This window comes from Excalfactoria chinensis, chromosome 1 (assembly GCF_039878825.1).
Source record: "Excalfactoria chinensis isolate bCotChi1 chromosome 1, bCotChi1.hap2, whole genome shotgun sequence".
NCBI classification, from domain to species: domain Eukaryota; kingdom Metazoa; phylum Chordata; class Aves; order Galliformes; family Phasianidae; genus Excalfactoria; species Excalfactoria chinensis.
In genome coordinates, this window is record NC_092825.1 from 112,678,896 (window position 1) to 112,695,104 (window position 16,209).

Here is a 16,209-nt window from a genome sequence, read left to right on the forward strand (position 1 = left end):
GTCCAGAGGAGGGCCATGAGGATGATCAGGGGGCTGGAGCACCTCCCCTATGAGGACAGGCTGAGGGAGTTGGGTTTGTTCAGCCTGGAGAAGAGAAGGTTGCGGGGAGACCTCATTGCAGCCTTTCAATACCTGAAGGGAACTTACTCCCAGGAGGGGAGCAAACTCTTCGAAAGGGCTGATAATAGCAGGACTAGGGGAAATGGTTTTAAGTTAAAAGAGGGAAGATTTAGGTTGGATGTTAGGGGGAAGTTCTTTACTAGGAGAGTGGTTAGGTCCTGGAACAGGCTGCCCAGGGAGGTTGTGGATGCCCCGTCCTTGGAGGTGTTCAAGACCAGGTTGGACGGGGCTCTGGGCAACCTGATCTAGTAAAGACGTATGTTTGGTGGCCCTGTTAGGCAGGGGGGTTGGAACTACATGATTCTTGTGGTCCCTTCCAACCCGGGTCATTCTGTGATTCTGTGATTCTGTGATTCTGTGATTTCCTCTCTGATTCTACCATTTCAGTTCCTTTAAATCTTCAACCAAAGCAATCCTGACTGAACAGCATCTTAACAGAATGACATTCTTAATGCAACAAACTGTTGATCTGCAGTTGCCTTGACCATTTAGAACAACTCCTTAGAAACAAAGAAAATTTACCCTTGAATTTCATACCAGTCCTATGCTGCAGTCAAAGGGCCCTTCAAAGAACTGATTCAGAAACAACATCCAGTACCACCACAGCTAACTCTTGTTTAAGTCCCAAGCACAATGTATTCTTCTTGGATATGCCTCTACAGATAGCCAGGATACTACTAGTGTATGGACCATAGGTGCTATTTTTCTGTGAATAATGGTGGTATGCCTTTCTTCTTAGTCCCTTCTCTCTGGCCTTTATAAACTACATTCTCATAGCAGCAGAGAGCTGGTCTACTCTGGTCTACTCCTACTGTTTCCTAAAAAACAACAATGCATTTGACCCAGGCACTGGATCTTGCCATGATGACATCTCATAGTAAGTGTTGCAATTCTCTCTGGAGTTCTGTCAGACTAGCTAGGCAGTTTTAGTTTTGGTCTTTTTCTTGCTAATCTAAACAGTTGTGTAATGTCCTGCATGCACTGTTATAAACATTATGCTTTGATCCAAAACAAAAGAATATCAGTAAAAGATATATTCTGTATTTCCACTTTAGAAGACTCTGAGTTACTTTTTGCTGTTGTTGCTTGTAAGGTGCTGTATAGCACAACGTAACACATTCCCATTTCAAGAAAAATATATCAAGTTCAAAATATTTGTAACCGATGCACCATTCCTCATTTTCATAGATAAAAAGCCATATGCGGCATCCAGAATATTCAGGACAAGATAGCCACATCTCATTTCCACACACATGGACTCTGGGAACATACTTTACCTTTTTATTTGTCATTTGAAAAGATAAAATATCCTTCTCACAAATAGTTTTCAAGGCATGTGTAACCTAATGGTTACTGCATTCCCATGAATTGGCACTTACGTACATCTGCAAATCGGCAGATAATAGCAACAATAGTCAAATGTAAGCATTTGGCTTGTATGCTTGTTTCAAAAAATGAGATCACAAAATGCCATGCAAAGTAAACTAATAGATATTCTGTGCTGTACCTTCAGGATATACCGGTTGGAGACTTTGTCATCAGCAGCTACATATAAACGGATGAAGACAGAGTTGCTATATTGACCACGAAGTGTTGCCAGGGTCTGCACTAAGCTAAACCTCCTCTCTGACCACAGCCCCTCTGGTCCGATGTTGGATTCCAGCACAGGCCAGCGGAAAGGGGAATGCTTCAGGATGCTTAACAGTGGTTTCACATCAGCTTTTTCAATTTTATCTGAAATGTCCAAGAGTGACAACAGTTACATTCCAGATGATTCAAATCTAGCAACAGCCACAGGAAAAGCAAAGATTTATTGGCATTGATGGATTTCCAGGAAGGAATAAACAAATAGCTAAATCTAATGCCTCTGCTTTGCCTGTGAATGCATTGGCATGGCAGTCCTGGACAAAGCGTCATGGAGACCAGTGAAAAGCAAAAGGGCCTGCGTGTATAAACATGGATAATACACAGGTGTCCCCAAATGAGATCACTTACTCTCATTCATACAGGATGCATAAAGAATCTTGGCCTTCTGTACAGCTTCACTGTCCTGTCTTTTGCTGATTGGTTTCTCAAGCAACGCTGAAAAAAAGAATTTACATTTTTTCAATACATTTTAAAATGTGGGTACTGCCTGCTTTCCTGTCCCAGTATCTACTTCAGTCATAGTACTTAGCTAACTAGGGATAAGGTTCCATATGCATTTTCTTAGGCTACAGCACAGACACAAGATATTTTCAGTTTTTTCTACCTCCACACAGAAGCACTATGACAGTGCACTCCTTGTCCCCTCACCTGGATTGATCATTATTCCCAAGGCCTAGTGCATGCAGTAAGGCGCAAAAAGCCTTGTCCTTGGGACTGATAACAACCAAGTCTTCACCAGAGACAGTTAACAACCACCACACTGTCTCAAACTGAACGCTCAGAGAACTGATAACAGACACCTTGTTCAATAGGTCCAGTTCTATGTTGCCTGACTATGAGTCAATCATCCTACTCCATAAATTGGAAGCAGCCTAAGAATCCCAGGCAAGCAACTGGTTGCACACCAGAGTCTCCCCTTGAGTAGAAACATCTCTTGAGGTTACTTAATGCCTGCACCGATATTTATCTGAGATGTGATGACACCTTGACAACATTATTGGTATTGTTTTGATTATATAAGTATAGTTTTTAAGCTATAATAGCTTTCCTAAGCTATTATAGCTTAGAATCCCCCAACACCCTGTGTAGCAAATAGTCAAGGATATTTAGCCATTTCAAATCTTGTTGAGTCACTATCATCATTGTTCAAATTGCCATCTTACATCTACTTTGTATCAGTAAATACCTTTCTGCCTTCCTCTTACAAGTGAAGTGTGCAGTGCTTCAGCCTTGGTCTCCAACAAGGATATACATACTTTTTAAAAGATTACTATAAAGACAGATGACTGACACTGTTCACTGCTTTGCCTCACAAAGACCCACCTGTGATCAGAGGAGGGGCTGGAAGCCAACACACAGGGCAGAAACTAAGGAATTTTTCAGGTGGCACAGTCCCTGGTGCTAACATTCTGTGTCATTAGGGTCCAAAGGAGAAGGTGGAAGGATCCCAGAAGCTAGACTGCTGGGGTTCATTTTCACCAAAAATGCCCTTTTGTCCATTAGACACCCACAGTTTCAGCTTAGTGAATGACACAGTAGGCTGAGCTTGATACTGCTATCTGAGAAGCTTTGTTATATAGCTCTCTTACTATAGATGTCAAGTCCTTTTGTGCTGGAAAGCCAAACTACTTTTTCTAAGCTGTCATCTCTCTTGCTCTTCTCACATTATGCATGGAAGTGAAATATCATGCAAAGTGCATCTGAATCTTAATAGTCCATTGTCAGCTGCCTCAAGCCATTTATCCAAGCTATAAATCAGCCAAGATGTTGTTGTACACACTCGCATACTATGCCTAAACATAGAGCCAGCACATCTTCAGCAATATCTGTCAGATCAAGTACAGCACAGCAAGTGCAGTTCCATGAACAAGAGGAGGAAGTGAGGTAGCACTTCAGCATGGGTTGAAATGGGTTAGCAAACTCAGTTGGACCTGATGTGGTTTGGTAAAACCCAAATAGGTCACTCCCAACTTTACCTTACTCTTACTGGAACCACTGAAAAGAATGGCTTTGCTGGAAACATCTCAAGTGCCACCTGTTGAGTACTCAGCCAGAGCTAAGAAGCCTTAAAAACCTCAAGAGTAGCTTTCCTACATTATATTCCTCAGTGGGTATCCCTCTGGGTTTCAGTGGGGTTTATGAGCAAAGTCATAGTTCACATTGGTCTTACATGGTGCTGTGTTTGAGTTCAAAAACACTCCACAAACATAAGGTAGAACAAAGTGAGTGCAGGATTTCAAGTGGTCTGCCAAAGTCAGCAGATGACCACTGGGAATTAATAACAATAGCTACGGTAAAATCAGACCTCTTCCACACAGAGCCTATTCAAAGCCTGCCATGCTTCATCTCTCAGATAGCTTCTTACCAATGCCCATCAGAGCACCTACACTCAGGGGACCGTATATCTGACATTAAATTGTTAATTTGTCAAAGATTATTCCAGTGATCAACAAATGCCACCTGTTCTCTTCATTCAAACTCTTCTCTCCGTGGGGAGAAAAAAAAAAAAAAAAAAAAAAAAAAAAAAAAAAAAAAAAAAAAAAAAAAAAAAAAAAAGTCCGCATTTGAGAAATGTAATGATAACATTTTCCTTTTATTTATGGGTAAGATTTTCAATACTGAATCCTATCCAGCAAGTTTGTTAATAGCTTTGGTTTCAAATCTTCAAGTTCTTAGTATTTCTCAGCTTGTTAAATAGAATACCTTACCACTCATTGACACATATCTACAATGTCCACAATCCTGAGTAGAACAATCAGACCAGTTCATGTTTTAAGAATGACATTTAAAGAGAAACTATAAATGAAACCTACATAAAACTAAAGATGAAAATACACACTCCCATTAAAACCATTGTAGTAAATTCTGTTCCTTGCCAGTGAAAATTTGAAGCTAATAAAATTCAACAAGGCCCAACTAAAGCTCAGGAATGATACAGGGGATGGGATCCAATAATATAAAATCAACTCTAGGAATATATCTACATAAAATCATGTCAAAATGAGACCTGAAGTTTTCCCATCAAATCACCTTGTTATGTGGCAGAATGAACCTGGAACTCTCCCTGCACTTTTGCAAAAAAATGAGGTGGGGTAGATGATGCCATTTAGATTATATATATCACATAGATGATGTCTTGGGACCAGCGCTTTTTAACATCTTTACCAATGACATCAATTATGCAATTGACTTCACTCTCAACAAGTTTGTTGATGACACCAAGCTGAGTGGTGTGGCTGGCACAATGGAAGGAAGGGCTGCACTTGGGCCAGAGGAATCCCAGGCATATATACAGTCTGGAAGGAACAGTCCTTGAGAGCAGCCTTGCAGAGAAGGACCTGGAGTTCCTGGTGGATGAAAAACTTAACATGAGCCAGAAGTGTGCTCTTGCAGCTCAGAAAGCAAATGGTATCCTGGGCTCCATGAGCAGAGGTGTGACCAGCAGGGACAGGGAGGTGATTGTCCCTCTCTACTCTGCTCTTCTGAGGCCCCATCTGGGGTACTGCATCCAGGTCTGAGGCTTCCAAAGAAAGACAGACAGGAAGTTGTTGCAGAGAGCACCAGAATAAAAGCAATTACCATGAGGTCTTCCAAAAGGTTTGAAGAGAAAGACCACCACACACCAGCTAACTCTCAGTCTAATGGAATATCCACAGAAAAACAGAAGTCTTCAGTTCCCTACCTCCTTTGCAAGTACCTGCTTTATTCTCTTGCTGAGGGAGCATATGGATTTGTGATCATCTGTCCCTAGTCAAATATAATGTACAAATTCGAATGGGTATTCTAGCAAAGCAGCTCTTGTTCTTCAGCCATGTCTTTAGCTTCCTTCACTTCCAAATAAATTCCAAAGTTATTCTCTTAGGAATAAAAGGAGTCTTGAATAGTGCTATTAATCTAAGCACCTCATTGTCTATGTTTCTGTATGCACAGGATGCTCAAAGGCAAGATATATATCTGCCTTCATATAAAACTTAGTTATGGCAAATGTCAAAACTTATTGGCAATTCTGCTCCACAGTGCTGAAACAACATAACTCATCTCATTAAAAGACTGTTTATTTCACACACAGTCAGAAACTGGTTAAAACTGTTCCTGCTATCCCAAGGTTCACACATTGCTTCATCATTCTTTTTTGTTGTTGTTGTTGTTGTTCTACCAAGGTTCTGAGGGCAGGGATGTTTGCACTGCAAACCAAAGTTCTTTCACTTCTGACAGTCTGGGTCAGCCAGGCTTACATCATCACACTCCGCGGCCCTTTTACAAAACACAGAGATTCAGCATCGCCAACAGAAACCATCCCATGGCTGGAATGGTCCTCAGCTGTCTGAGCTGTGAATGCTCAGGCTGGCAGTCAAAGAAAATATCCAAAGCTGGGGATGGGGTGTTGGGTTTGGAAAGGAAGGAAGGAAGGTCTTTATTGAGTGTCATTCAGACAGTGCTTTTCCAGGACAAGAGCTAAAAAAGGCCAGCTTCCTGTGGTTCACAACCCTACAGTAAATAGCAATCATCTGCTTCTGAAAGTGAGAGCAAAGCACTTTACAAAGTAAGCTTTGCTATTTTGTGTGTGAGCATGTGTGTACTTAACTACATACTATTCTAAAGTGGATAAGAATAACTTTGTGGCTAAATGTTACCTTTAATCTTACTTTCTATTTCTAGCTGTTGTTGATTTTCCAGCCTACTGTCCTGTGCAGCTTTGGTTTTCAACCACCATACTTTATTTACAGAATTGAGAAATCTTCTACCTTTTTTTACCTTCTGACTTGGAGTACAGGAAACAGGAGTTGCACAGATTTGCAGTTAAAAGAAGCACGCATATCATCTATTCAGATTAGAAACAGAGATTCAGGTTATAATGATCCTGATCTGCAGACTGTATGTATAATCAGAGATTGTTCTCTTCATACAGTCTCTCTCGGAAATGCAATTAGACTATGCTATTAGCTGAATTTATTTATTGATCTACAGAGATAACATTAAGTTTTGCTGCACTTTCCAACCATAGATATGGAGGCTACATAGTGTTAGCATGCTTGTCTTTATCCTTCTACAAACATCTGCTGTACATGGAAAAGTACAGTGATATCTAAAATTGATTTGAAGTACATTCTAATGATTCTTACCTTGAAGAAAAAGAATATTCCAGTGGGAATACACTTAAACTTTACATTAAAAAATTCTACACAGAAGCCCCAATGAGACATCCCATCTCCTGGAAAGTTTTAACACTGGAAGAGTGAAAAGCTAGAAGGGGGCAAGTAATTCAGCATAAAATACCAGGGTAGTGTTGGAGAAAGCAGCTGTCCTGGATTGAAAAAACAAAGAAGTACCAAACTGGGGAGGTGATCCTACTGTTGTACACAGGCTGGAGAGAGACTGGAATGCTGCATGCCCTCTGTTGCCCATGTTTTAAAAACAATATGTTTTTCTTTGTGTGGAGTGCCTTGAGAACTGGGATAAAGTAGGAGACTTTAAGAACATGATGTATTGATTTGTGTTTTTTTCACAAAAGATGGTGGAATGTGTGGTGGAATGAGCAAGATTAGAATAAGAATTACCTTGCCATAAGAAAATGCTTGGTGCCGAAGAGATGTTCAGTCTACTAAAAAGAGGTGCAAGAAAAGCCAGTCACTGGAATATGAAGATGAATTCAGCAGTGGCAGTGATTAACCACTGGAGTCAAGCAGCCAGTGGAGACAGGGGCTTCTCAACACCTTAACATCTTCAAGACTTGTTGGGTTCTTTTTGGAAGATAAGCTTTAGCCCAGTGTGAATTCTGTTTTATTCCAGCACAAGCTAGTGAGCTGCATATGTGGATAATGTAATTGCCTGTGATACAAGGTCACAGGAGATAATCTAATGGTTGCTCCTGGCACTGCACCCTATACGTTAAGGATAAGGATCTCCAAGCACTCTTAGATATGTGACAACAAGAAGATGCAGCCATTATCCACTGTTGCAGATAAAGAAAGTGAGCCACGGAGGATTGATTCCTCCATATCTAACTCAAGTCAGAGTCTTACTGATTTAAACTCTGTTGCTTTATGAGCATAAATCATGCTGAATTTGATTCAAAGATTCAAAGAACTTAATCCTTTGGAGATACTGAAAGCTCAGCCATGCCTTTAATGTCAGTGACAGAGTTGCTCAGCATTGTCCAGATGATGCTCAGTACTGCATCTGAAAACAATTTGCAAAGCATTGTTCTCAGCACAGTTCCAGAAAGAAGTCCAAGAATAAAATCCATACCCACCCATTCACTCAACCAAAAGCAGAAGAAGCTCATCCTTCAGCAAAGGCTCTGTCAAAATCTCATGCAACAACATTCTCTTCCTTCAGTTTCAGTGGCAGCAGCTAGAAAATATATTTTCTGCATATTACATGTTTACCATTCCCAATGGAATTCAGTTTCATGGGCCAAAATGCAGGAACTCTACTTGTGGAAAAGGAGTTTCCTTGCAAATACCACATGCCAAAAAAGGTGGACTTCTCATCGGATTCTTGAACAATAAAGTCTCTGTTCTTCTCCTTAATACCCCACCACAGTCAAAATGTTCAGGTTTTTAAACTGCTGAATAATTGAAGGGGCTGTTCACCCTCCCCAGCTATCAGTCATAAGTTTTGTTTCCTAGAATCATAGGATGGTTTGGGTTGGAAGGGACCTCAAAGATCATCCAGTTCCAACCCCTACCATGGGCAGGGCTGCTCCCCACCAGCTCAACCTGCCGAGGGCCCCATCCAACCTGGCCTTGAGGCTTCCAGGGATGAGGCACCACAGCTTCTCTGGGCAGCTGTGCCAGCACCTCACCAACCTCTGAGTAAAGGATTTCTGCCTAACATCTAACCTACATCTCCTCTCCCAGTTTCTGTTCTATTTCTGTGAAGAAGCAGAATTCATGTTATCTTTTAGAAATGTGGAAGATATCCTCTGATGTTTTGCCAGCAGCAGGATGTTTTAATTATGTCATTGAGGAACTTTAGCTTAAAAGTAAGAGGAAAAAAAAAAGTTACAATTTGAAAGCAAACCTTGCCCCCAGAATCTTCTCCATTGAGGAAGCACATGGGTCATTTTGATTCACTGGGAGATGAAAAATTACTAAAAATACAGATACATGCAGCAAATGTTTGGTAAGATAAACACTGGACAATCCAACAAATCACACAGCACTTGCATGCAAAATGTTCCCCCAAAATGTTCAGGTTTATTGCAGTTCACAGAGCTATCTTTCATAGAAATAATTCGCTCACAATGCGAGAGGAAGCACAAAAAGCCTTGCTGCTGTTACGGAAATCATAGTTCGAACAATGTACAGTCCCAATTACAGTAATGTGAGCTTGCATGTTCCAAGAGGGATTATCTCAGAATGGCTTGGGGTCAGCTGACGTTCATTCAGAATATCTAGTTTCCAATTTCTTTTTTCAGAGCCATGAGTTAATGAAGGAGGGTAAGTGTTATGGATGAGGCCTACAAAGGGCATGATGCTCTAACTCAAAATAAAAGCAGTGGCCACAGCATCTAAAATTATGGACGATACTGCTGTGATCCTTTGTTCAATGGTAACTTCCCTGGCTAGCTGGATGAAAATGCTAGATCAATAGACTGCAACACAATCAATCCAGTTTACGAGCTCTTCAGAAGGGAAAATCTGATATATATCTACTATTCTCATCAGTGTGGAAGCCTGACTCCTATAGAGGTAGAGGTGACGACCCCTTGTGTCAGGTTATCCAGAGTTGTTGCTATACAAACAACAGCACTGACTATTCCAAAGCTGTATATACTTGTTGGGAACAAGTACAGTCAAACCAAGATTATATTATTCTTAGAGCTAAATTTGTTCTTTCAGACACTGGTCACACTGCCTAGCTGCCATTTCAGAGCTGCTTTGCTTCTGAAGCCTTGTGAAAAAGCTGAGCTGCCTCTAGCCTGCCCATAAAACACTACAGGAACACACCTCATGGGAGGGTATGGAAGCCCATTTGTGTCTCCCTTTTGACCATCATAACCCAGCTTCAAATACAGAGTTTCAAAGGCCTGGTTGAGTTTCTTCATGCCTTTAAAATACAAGTTCTGAGAATCTCTTCTACTGTACAACCTTAGGATACACCACAGCACATTTCCTCTTTTAACAACTGGTAGACAACAATATTTATTTTTTTGGAGCTCCCTAAACTATGTTGTGTTTTTTAACTGCTAGCTTTCCTAGTTGTTCTGTGGTGCTTCTTGCTATTTCAGGTGAACAGTCTGATATGTGGTTTGGAGTCCCCATCCCCAAGACTCTCTTTTTAAAACTGCATTGCCAATAACCGGTTTTCAAATAAAAGTTTGCTCTCAGGATTCTAAAATAAGAAAATAGACTGAAATATGTAATTTTCACTCCATCACAACTAAAAAAAATCTTACAAAAATATTTCTCACCACTCTAGTTAAATGCTCGAAAATATATATACCAGCACCCTACTGACACTAAGATTTCTCTTCCTTTTCATGTTGGTGGCTTTCAGAGGTCTGGAAGGGGAAGTGTCAGAGCCCAGTGCTGTACAAAAAAATTATCATAATACATTTTATAAGCATCTATTTTCAATTGCCACTGCATTATGATTTGGATTCCTCTACTGCTTATTACACGTATGTGGAAAAAACAAACCCAACAAACTAGTACCGAAGGCTTTCAAAAATCTTAAAATGCTTACATCTATACCTGCATTAATAAAGCTTTTTCTCTGAGCCTAAACAAAAGTAAGGGGAGATGCCTAGCTAAGGGGGAAAAAATGAACACAAATAACGGCAGCAGGTAGTGAACACTTTCCTCCACAGAATGTCTGATATTTATTTTGTTCTTGCCAACAAATAGATGCAGCCCTATGAGAATGCCTTCATTTTCATGTGTGAATGATCAAGGTCTATACGTTAATGTTACATGTAGTTAACATACAGATATGTGAAAATAATTCACTTTTCTTGGAAATATATTTCTACACATATCCACTCAATGAAACCTGGAGATCATTGTTAAAAGAGAAGCAAAAATATTAATTATGAAGTAATTAAAACCCATTTTTCAACTTGAATCAACTGAAGATGTAGGCTGAAATGCATTTAGTTACTGTTTCCATATCTTGAGATTCCCTAAATAGTGGGGTGTAGGGATTTCTGGGGTGGGTTTACTTGAGAATTGTTTTTCTTTTTATGAAATTGCATACTTGTTGGTCAGGATCTGAAGTCTTATGTGCCATCCAGGAATTGAATCCTTTAACTATTATCTGGCTATTAAAATCATTTAGAGAAACACCCAATGTCTTTGAAGTTAAAATATTTTAAATCAAATAAAGCAGTTTCAACAAGAGAGATGGAAAGAGAGCCACCATACAATCTACAGTTTCCCAATTAACAGGTTATCCTGAAAGTTAAAAGATCTGGATCCAAATTGCTCAAGACCCACTACTAAGATAATCCCCTCCGTTTCTCATACCACATGGGGATGATAGGGAAATATAGTGAAGTTATTTCTCAGATAAATCTTAAAGCTGTGAATTCTCTTAAACTTGCTTATATCATTTCAGAGAGAAGAACAATCAACCTTTCTTTCACCCTGTTTCCCCAACCAAGAAAAATACACTCTGTACTGACACAAATTAAACAGCAAATCAATACTTTTTTTCCATTCTGATGTCTATAATAAACCTTTTAAATTTCACAAAAGCACATATTTTTTCCAATGTTCTCTCCTCAATCAGCTTTCCATTAACTTCTTACCTTCTTTCTGTCACTCTCTCCATTGTAAATAATCAGGTCATCAGAATCGTCTCATTGTAAGGACTCCCAGTAATCACTCCAAACATATTTAATCAAGACAAACTCCTTGTTCACATAAGGCTCAAAAATAGCGCAGACAGAACCACACTGTCCTACCACCTGTTATATTGCATACCACTACTTCTTTGGAAGGCAGAAGCATCTAGCATGCCAATGAACAAAGGTATTGATTGCCCTTGGAAGAACTTGTGCTGGCTCACAGAGTCTCAGATAAACCTTACACACAATACCTTTTGTGTTTCTAAACCACTGAGTTATTAATTTTTAATAAAACCTTCTGGTTCTTTTTGCAGCTCCTGGAGTTCATTACTCAGAACTCCCTTTGTGGAGCTGACGACTGAATCAAGCCTGCCTTGTTTTGATAAAACTGTGTCTCCCTGCCCCCCTCACACCTCACTTTGAGTTTGTATATAAAAGAAAGAAGAATCGTGGGTTTCTTCCAGAACTCAACTAAATGTACACAAACTCTAACAGAAACAAAAGTCATCTTATGCCAATGTGAGAGCCTCTGTTCATAAACCTAATTTCAATAGCAAATCTCAATCTTTTGAGCAGTACTTCCTTCAGCTACCCACTCCAAAACACACACACACCTACACACACGGATTATAGCATAGAGGACAGCAGTTCCACAGCATAGTAACCTTAGGTGCAATAAACTACCTTTAAGATGGAAGATTGTAAGAGCCCCAGTTGTTACAGTACAGAGGAAGCTCTGTAGTAGACACCGCCATTAAGCTTTACATAATTGTATTAATATTTTTAACATGTATTAAGCAATTTTTTAAAAAATAAAAAGACTGAAAAAGCTTTTACACTGAGTGTGATAAGGCACTGGCAGAGGTTGCCCAGAGATGTGGTTGATGCCCCATCCCTGGAGACTTTCAAGGCGAGGCTGGATCAGGCTCTGAGCACCCTCATGTAGCTGTGGTGCCTCTGTTCATTGCAGGGGACTTGGACTAGATGACCTTAAAGGTCCCTTCTGACTCTAAGGATTCTATGATTCTACAAAAATCAGATGCCACAGATTTCCATTTTTTCTAAGGTACAAGTGCCTCTTTCAGCAAGATTACCGGACTCAAACACAGTCCTACAGTAACTTTGGAATTCAGCGTCTGCAGATAGGAACATATCATCCCTCTGTAAACAGCAGCTGAAAGAGAGGTTTCCCCTCCACAAAGGAGTGGCAGCAAGGTGTAAAACCTTCTCCTGCTCCTGCTCCAGCACAGGACTCATAGGGAGATGCTGTTCTGTCTCCTGACCATGCAGATGCTGTGGGAATTCTGTGGCCCTGTTGCCTTGCCGCCTTAAAACCTCACTTAGGAACCAAAATGACCTCCTTTCTCTGCTCATGGTTACCCAAAATCACTAATTGCTGATACAACTTTCATTTTGAGCAGCCACAAAGCCTGTAAAATTCCTGACTACTCCATCTCTGATTCAGGTAGTTCATTTTGCCAAAATCTGTTAACTTTTCGCTCAGAAAGATTTCTTTGACTTGGGACACCCATGTTTTTTTCTTACACTTAGATGAAAAAAAAAAAAAAAAAAAAAAAAAAAAAAAAAAAAAAAAAAAGCCCTTATAGGAAAGATCTGAACCACCAAAAAAAAATGTTCTGGACCATTGAAAAGATGAAGCCACCCATCAAAAAAGAAGGAGCACTGTTGTTCTTTGCTGCTATCTTGTTATCCAACAGCGGCCATCTAACAGCGGCTTTTGGAGAGAGTAACATAAATACCCTATCTCTCTTTTTTTTTTTCTTTTAATTACTATTGTTCTTTCTCTAATTTGCAACAAGTGCTCAACAAGCTAACTCCTAAAAAAGAAATCACAAAAGACATGAGGAGTATCAATGACAACATTACAGATCTCATGGACCACATCAGTGCCACCCCAGTGCTCCCAACCAAGTGTCTGTCACTGAGGGGAAGAAGAGAAGCTAGCCCTATGGCACAAGGCAGCAACAACTCACCAGCTTCTGGGATTGTATGAAAGGACGCACCTGTGGTCAAATAGAATAAATTTCCATTCAATAATTTTTGCCTTTCTGGATTTACTTAAGAGTAGTTATTTTCTAAAGAAAATAATTTTAGATTATTACATTAGGAGACGTTTCCTATGCTACCAGACGTTTGGCTTGCTGCCTCATAGTCTTTAAACACACACACACACACACACATAGACACACGCCATATCCTCAGTTCATTGTTTGCCACATTAGGAATTCTCTGCTATTTTTAAATTGACAGCCATTCAGAAAATAGCCATGCTGGAAAACCTTAGCACCGTAAATTAGTCTCAAGTAGGTGTCTCACTGGGCCAGGATCAGCACGGAGACTTAATCTGCAACTAGTTTCCACGCACTCAAATTAAATTGAAAAGGCCTGAAAGCCATGTTCACAAATAATTTATGTAATTTAAATCACCTCCCTCGCAGTGCTAAGATTTAGGAATATTTGCGGACTTTTTTTGGTTTTTAATTTATTGCTTCCTGCATGGTCACTTGAAAAAAAAAAAAAAAATCCAGCTGTATATCATCACTCTGCAGACTCCAGAGAAAGTGAGAGAAACTATTTGGTTCATAACCAACATTCACCATGGGTAACGGATACTGATTTACTTGCCACAGACTTCCAGTTTTGAATTATTCACTGCGTTTCAATGGTAAGACAGTCAAGTTCCCAAACTCTTAATTAAGGTCACCAATCAAGATGGAAAAATTCTGCAGCAACTCAAATAGCTGTGCAGGAAATTTTATGGTAACACATTTAGTAATTCAGAGACATTGCAAGCTTGACCTAAGGGAAAACCGAAGCCGTTACAGCTTGGATTAACTTTTCTTCATACAAAAGAGACCACAGTGAAACCACTTTTTTCTCCATTTTGAAAGACTCCAAGAAGCAATCAGTACTCAAAATGGTTGTATCTAACTTTTTAATGTGCCTGCAGTTTAAAATGAAAGGTTTCATTTAAGTGTGCAAAAGTTCTAGTGCAGAAAGGACTAGCTAACTTGGTCTATCATAGGATCATAATACAGCTCGGGTTGGAAGGGACCCCGAGGATCACCAAGTTCCAACCCCCTAATCACAGAACCATTGAATATTCAAATTGGAAAGGGCCCATGAGGGTCACTGAGTCCAACCCCTAGCTCCACACAGCACCACCCAAACCAAACCCTATGTCTGAGAGCGCTGTCCAGATGCTCCTTGAACTCCAGCACTGGGGGCCGTGCCCACAGCCCTGTGCATCCCGTTCCATGCCCACCGCCCTGTGGTGCAGCCCCTTTCCCTGCCCCCCAGCTGTCCTTCCCCTGGCACAGCTCCATGCCGTTCCCTCGGGCCCTGTCGCTGTCACACAGAGCAGAGCTCAGCGCTGCCCCTCCGCTCCCTGTCAGGAGCTGCAACTACCATCCTGCCTCCCCTCAGCTCCTCTGCTTAGCCCCTGCTGAGCAAACGCAGGGGCCTCAGCTGCTCCTCATGTGTCTTGCCTTCTGGACCTTTCACCATCTTTGTAGCCCTCATTTGTGTGCTCTAATAGCTTTATGACCTTGTTGTCTTGTGATACCCAAAACTGCACACAGTGCTTGAGGTCACGCTGCACCAATGTGGAGTAGAAGAATGGTAGCATCCTCTCCAGAACTGTTCCATAAGGAATCAAGAAATTTTAACATAAACCGCAAAACTACACTTTTAACAAATTTTTGACCATCTACAATTCTCTTCTGCATGTTCCCCCACAATGCTTGAAACCCTGATGTTTCTGATATCCAAAGGAAAAGATACTAGTGTTTTTAGTGTGATAGGATTTTACCCATTCTTCAATAGGTTACATTAAAGTTTTGGTTTGGGGAGTGCACTGAGAGCAGACAAAGAAAAACAAGCAACCCTCAAGCAAAGGATGGGAAAGTAACAGAAGGTAGAATTATTATGTAATTTATTTGGAATCCATCTGAAGACAGCTAGAGAAAGCCATGGGATCATTTTAAAAAACAAAACAACAGCAAGAAGTAACCACTACTGTACTTCTATCCATTATAAATCCAAATCTTATTAACTGTTGCATTAATATTTATGAACACAGAAGAACCCTGAAATGCACACTGCTTGTACTGTTCCTTCAATTAACCAAACGTGAGTACAAAAAGACTGTCACCCAGTAGTTCTCAGCTATTTTCTACTGACACACTCCGCCATTGCTCTCTTTGCTGTTCACCATTAAAGCATCAAAAACCTTCACCAATACACAAAATGCCCTCCCTTTTCTTGAAATTGAGATCCACAAAGTCCTATGCTCCCGTGTGTCTGCAATCTCAATGATAATTATAATAAGGAAACAACAACAGCAACAACATAACAGCTTTACTCTCAAAACTGGCAACACTTAATGACAGCTTCAGTACACTGTACAGCTACACCTACCACTTTCTGGTAAAGTAAAATTAATTCTTACTCCTGCTGCCTATTATTGGCTGCAAGATCTTCTGTGTCTATTGGCCCTGAACAAAAAATGAAAGTTCCAGCAGACTGAAGATACCCTTGGTTAATCAAGGCCTTGTGCATGTCTTTGCACAAATACTTAAACTCTCTTTCTGCCGAAAGCTTGGGAACATTCAGGAACCAGGAAA

The 16,209-nt window shown here is 40.4% G+C and overlaps 1 protein-coding gene across 1 annotated transcript in view; it reads right to left on the reverse strand.

Annotated features, from left to right (window-relative positions):
- Window positions 1-16,209, reverse strand: part of PHEX (phosphate regulating endopeptidase X-linked) — an 86,658-nt gene that overhangs the window by 67,328 nt on the left and 3,121 nt on the right. The window contains exons 2-3 of the mRNA XM_072340187.1: window positions 2,116-2,202; window positions 1,628-1,854 (exon numbers count right to left, since the gene is read on the reverse strand). Of these exons, the coding sequence (XP_072196288.1) occupies window positions 1,628-1,854; window positions 2,116-2,202 (314 nt within the window). The remainder of the gene's footprint in view (window positions 1-1,627; window positions 1,855-2,115; window positions 2,203-16,209) is intronic.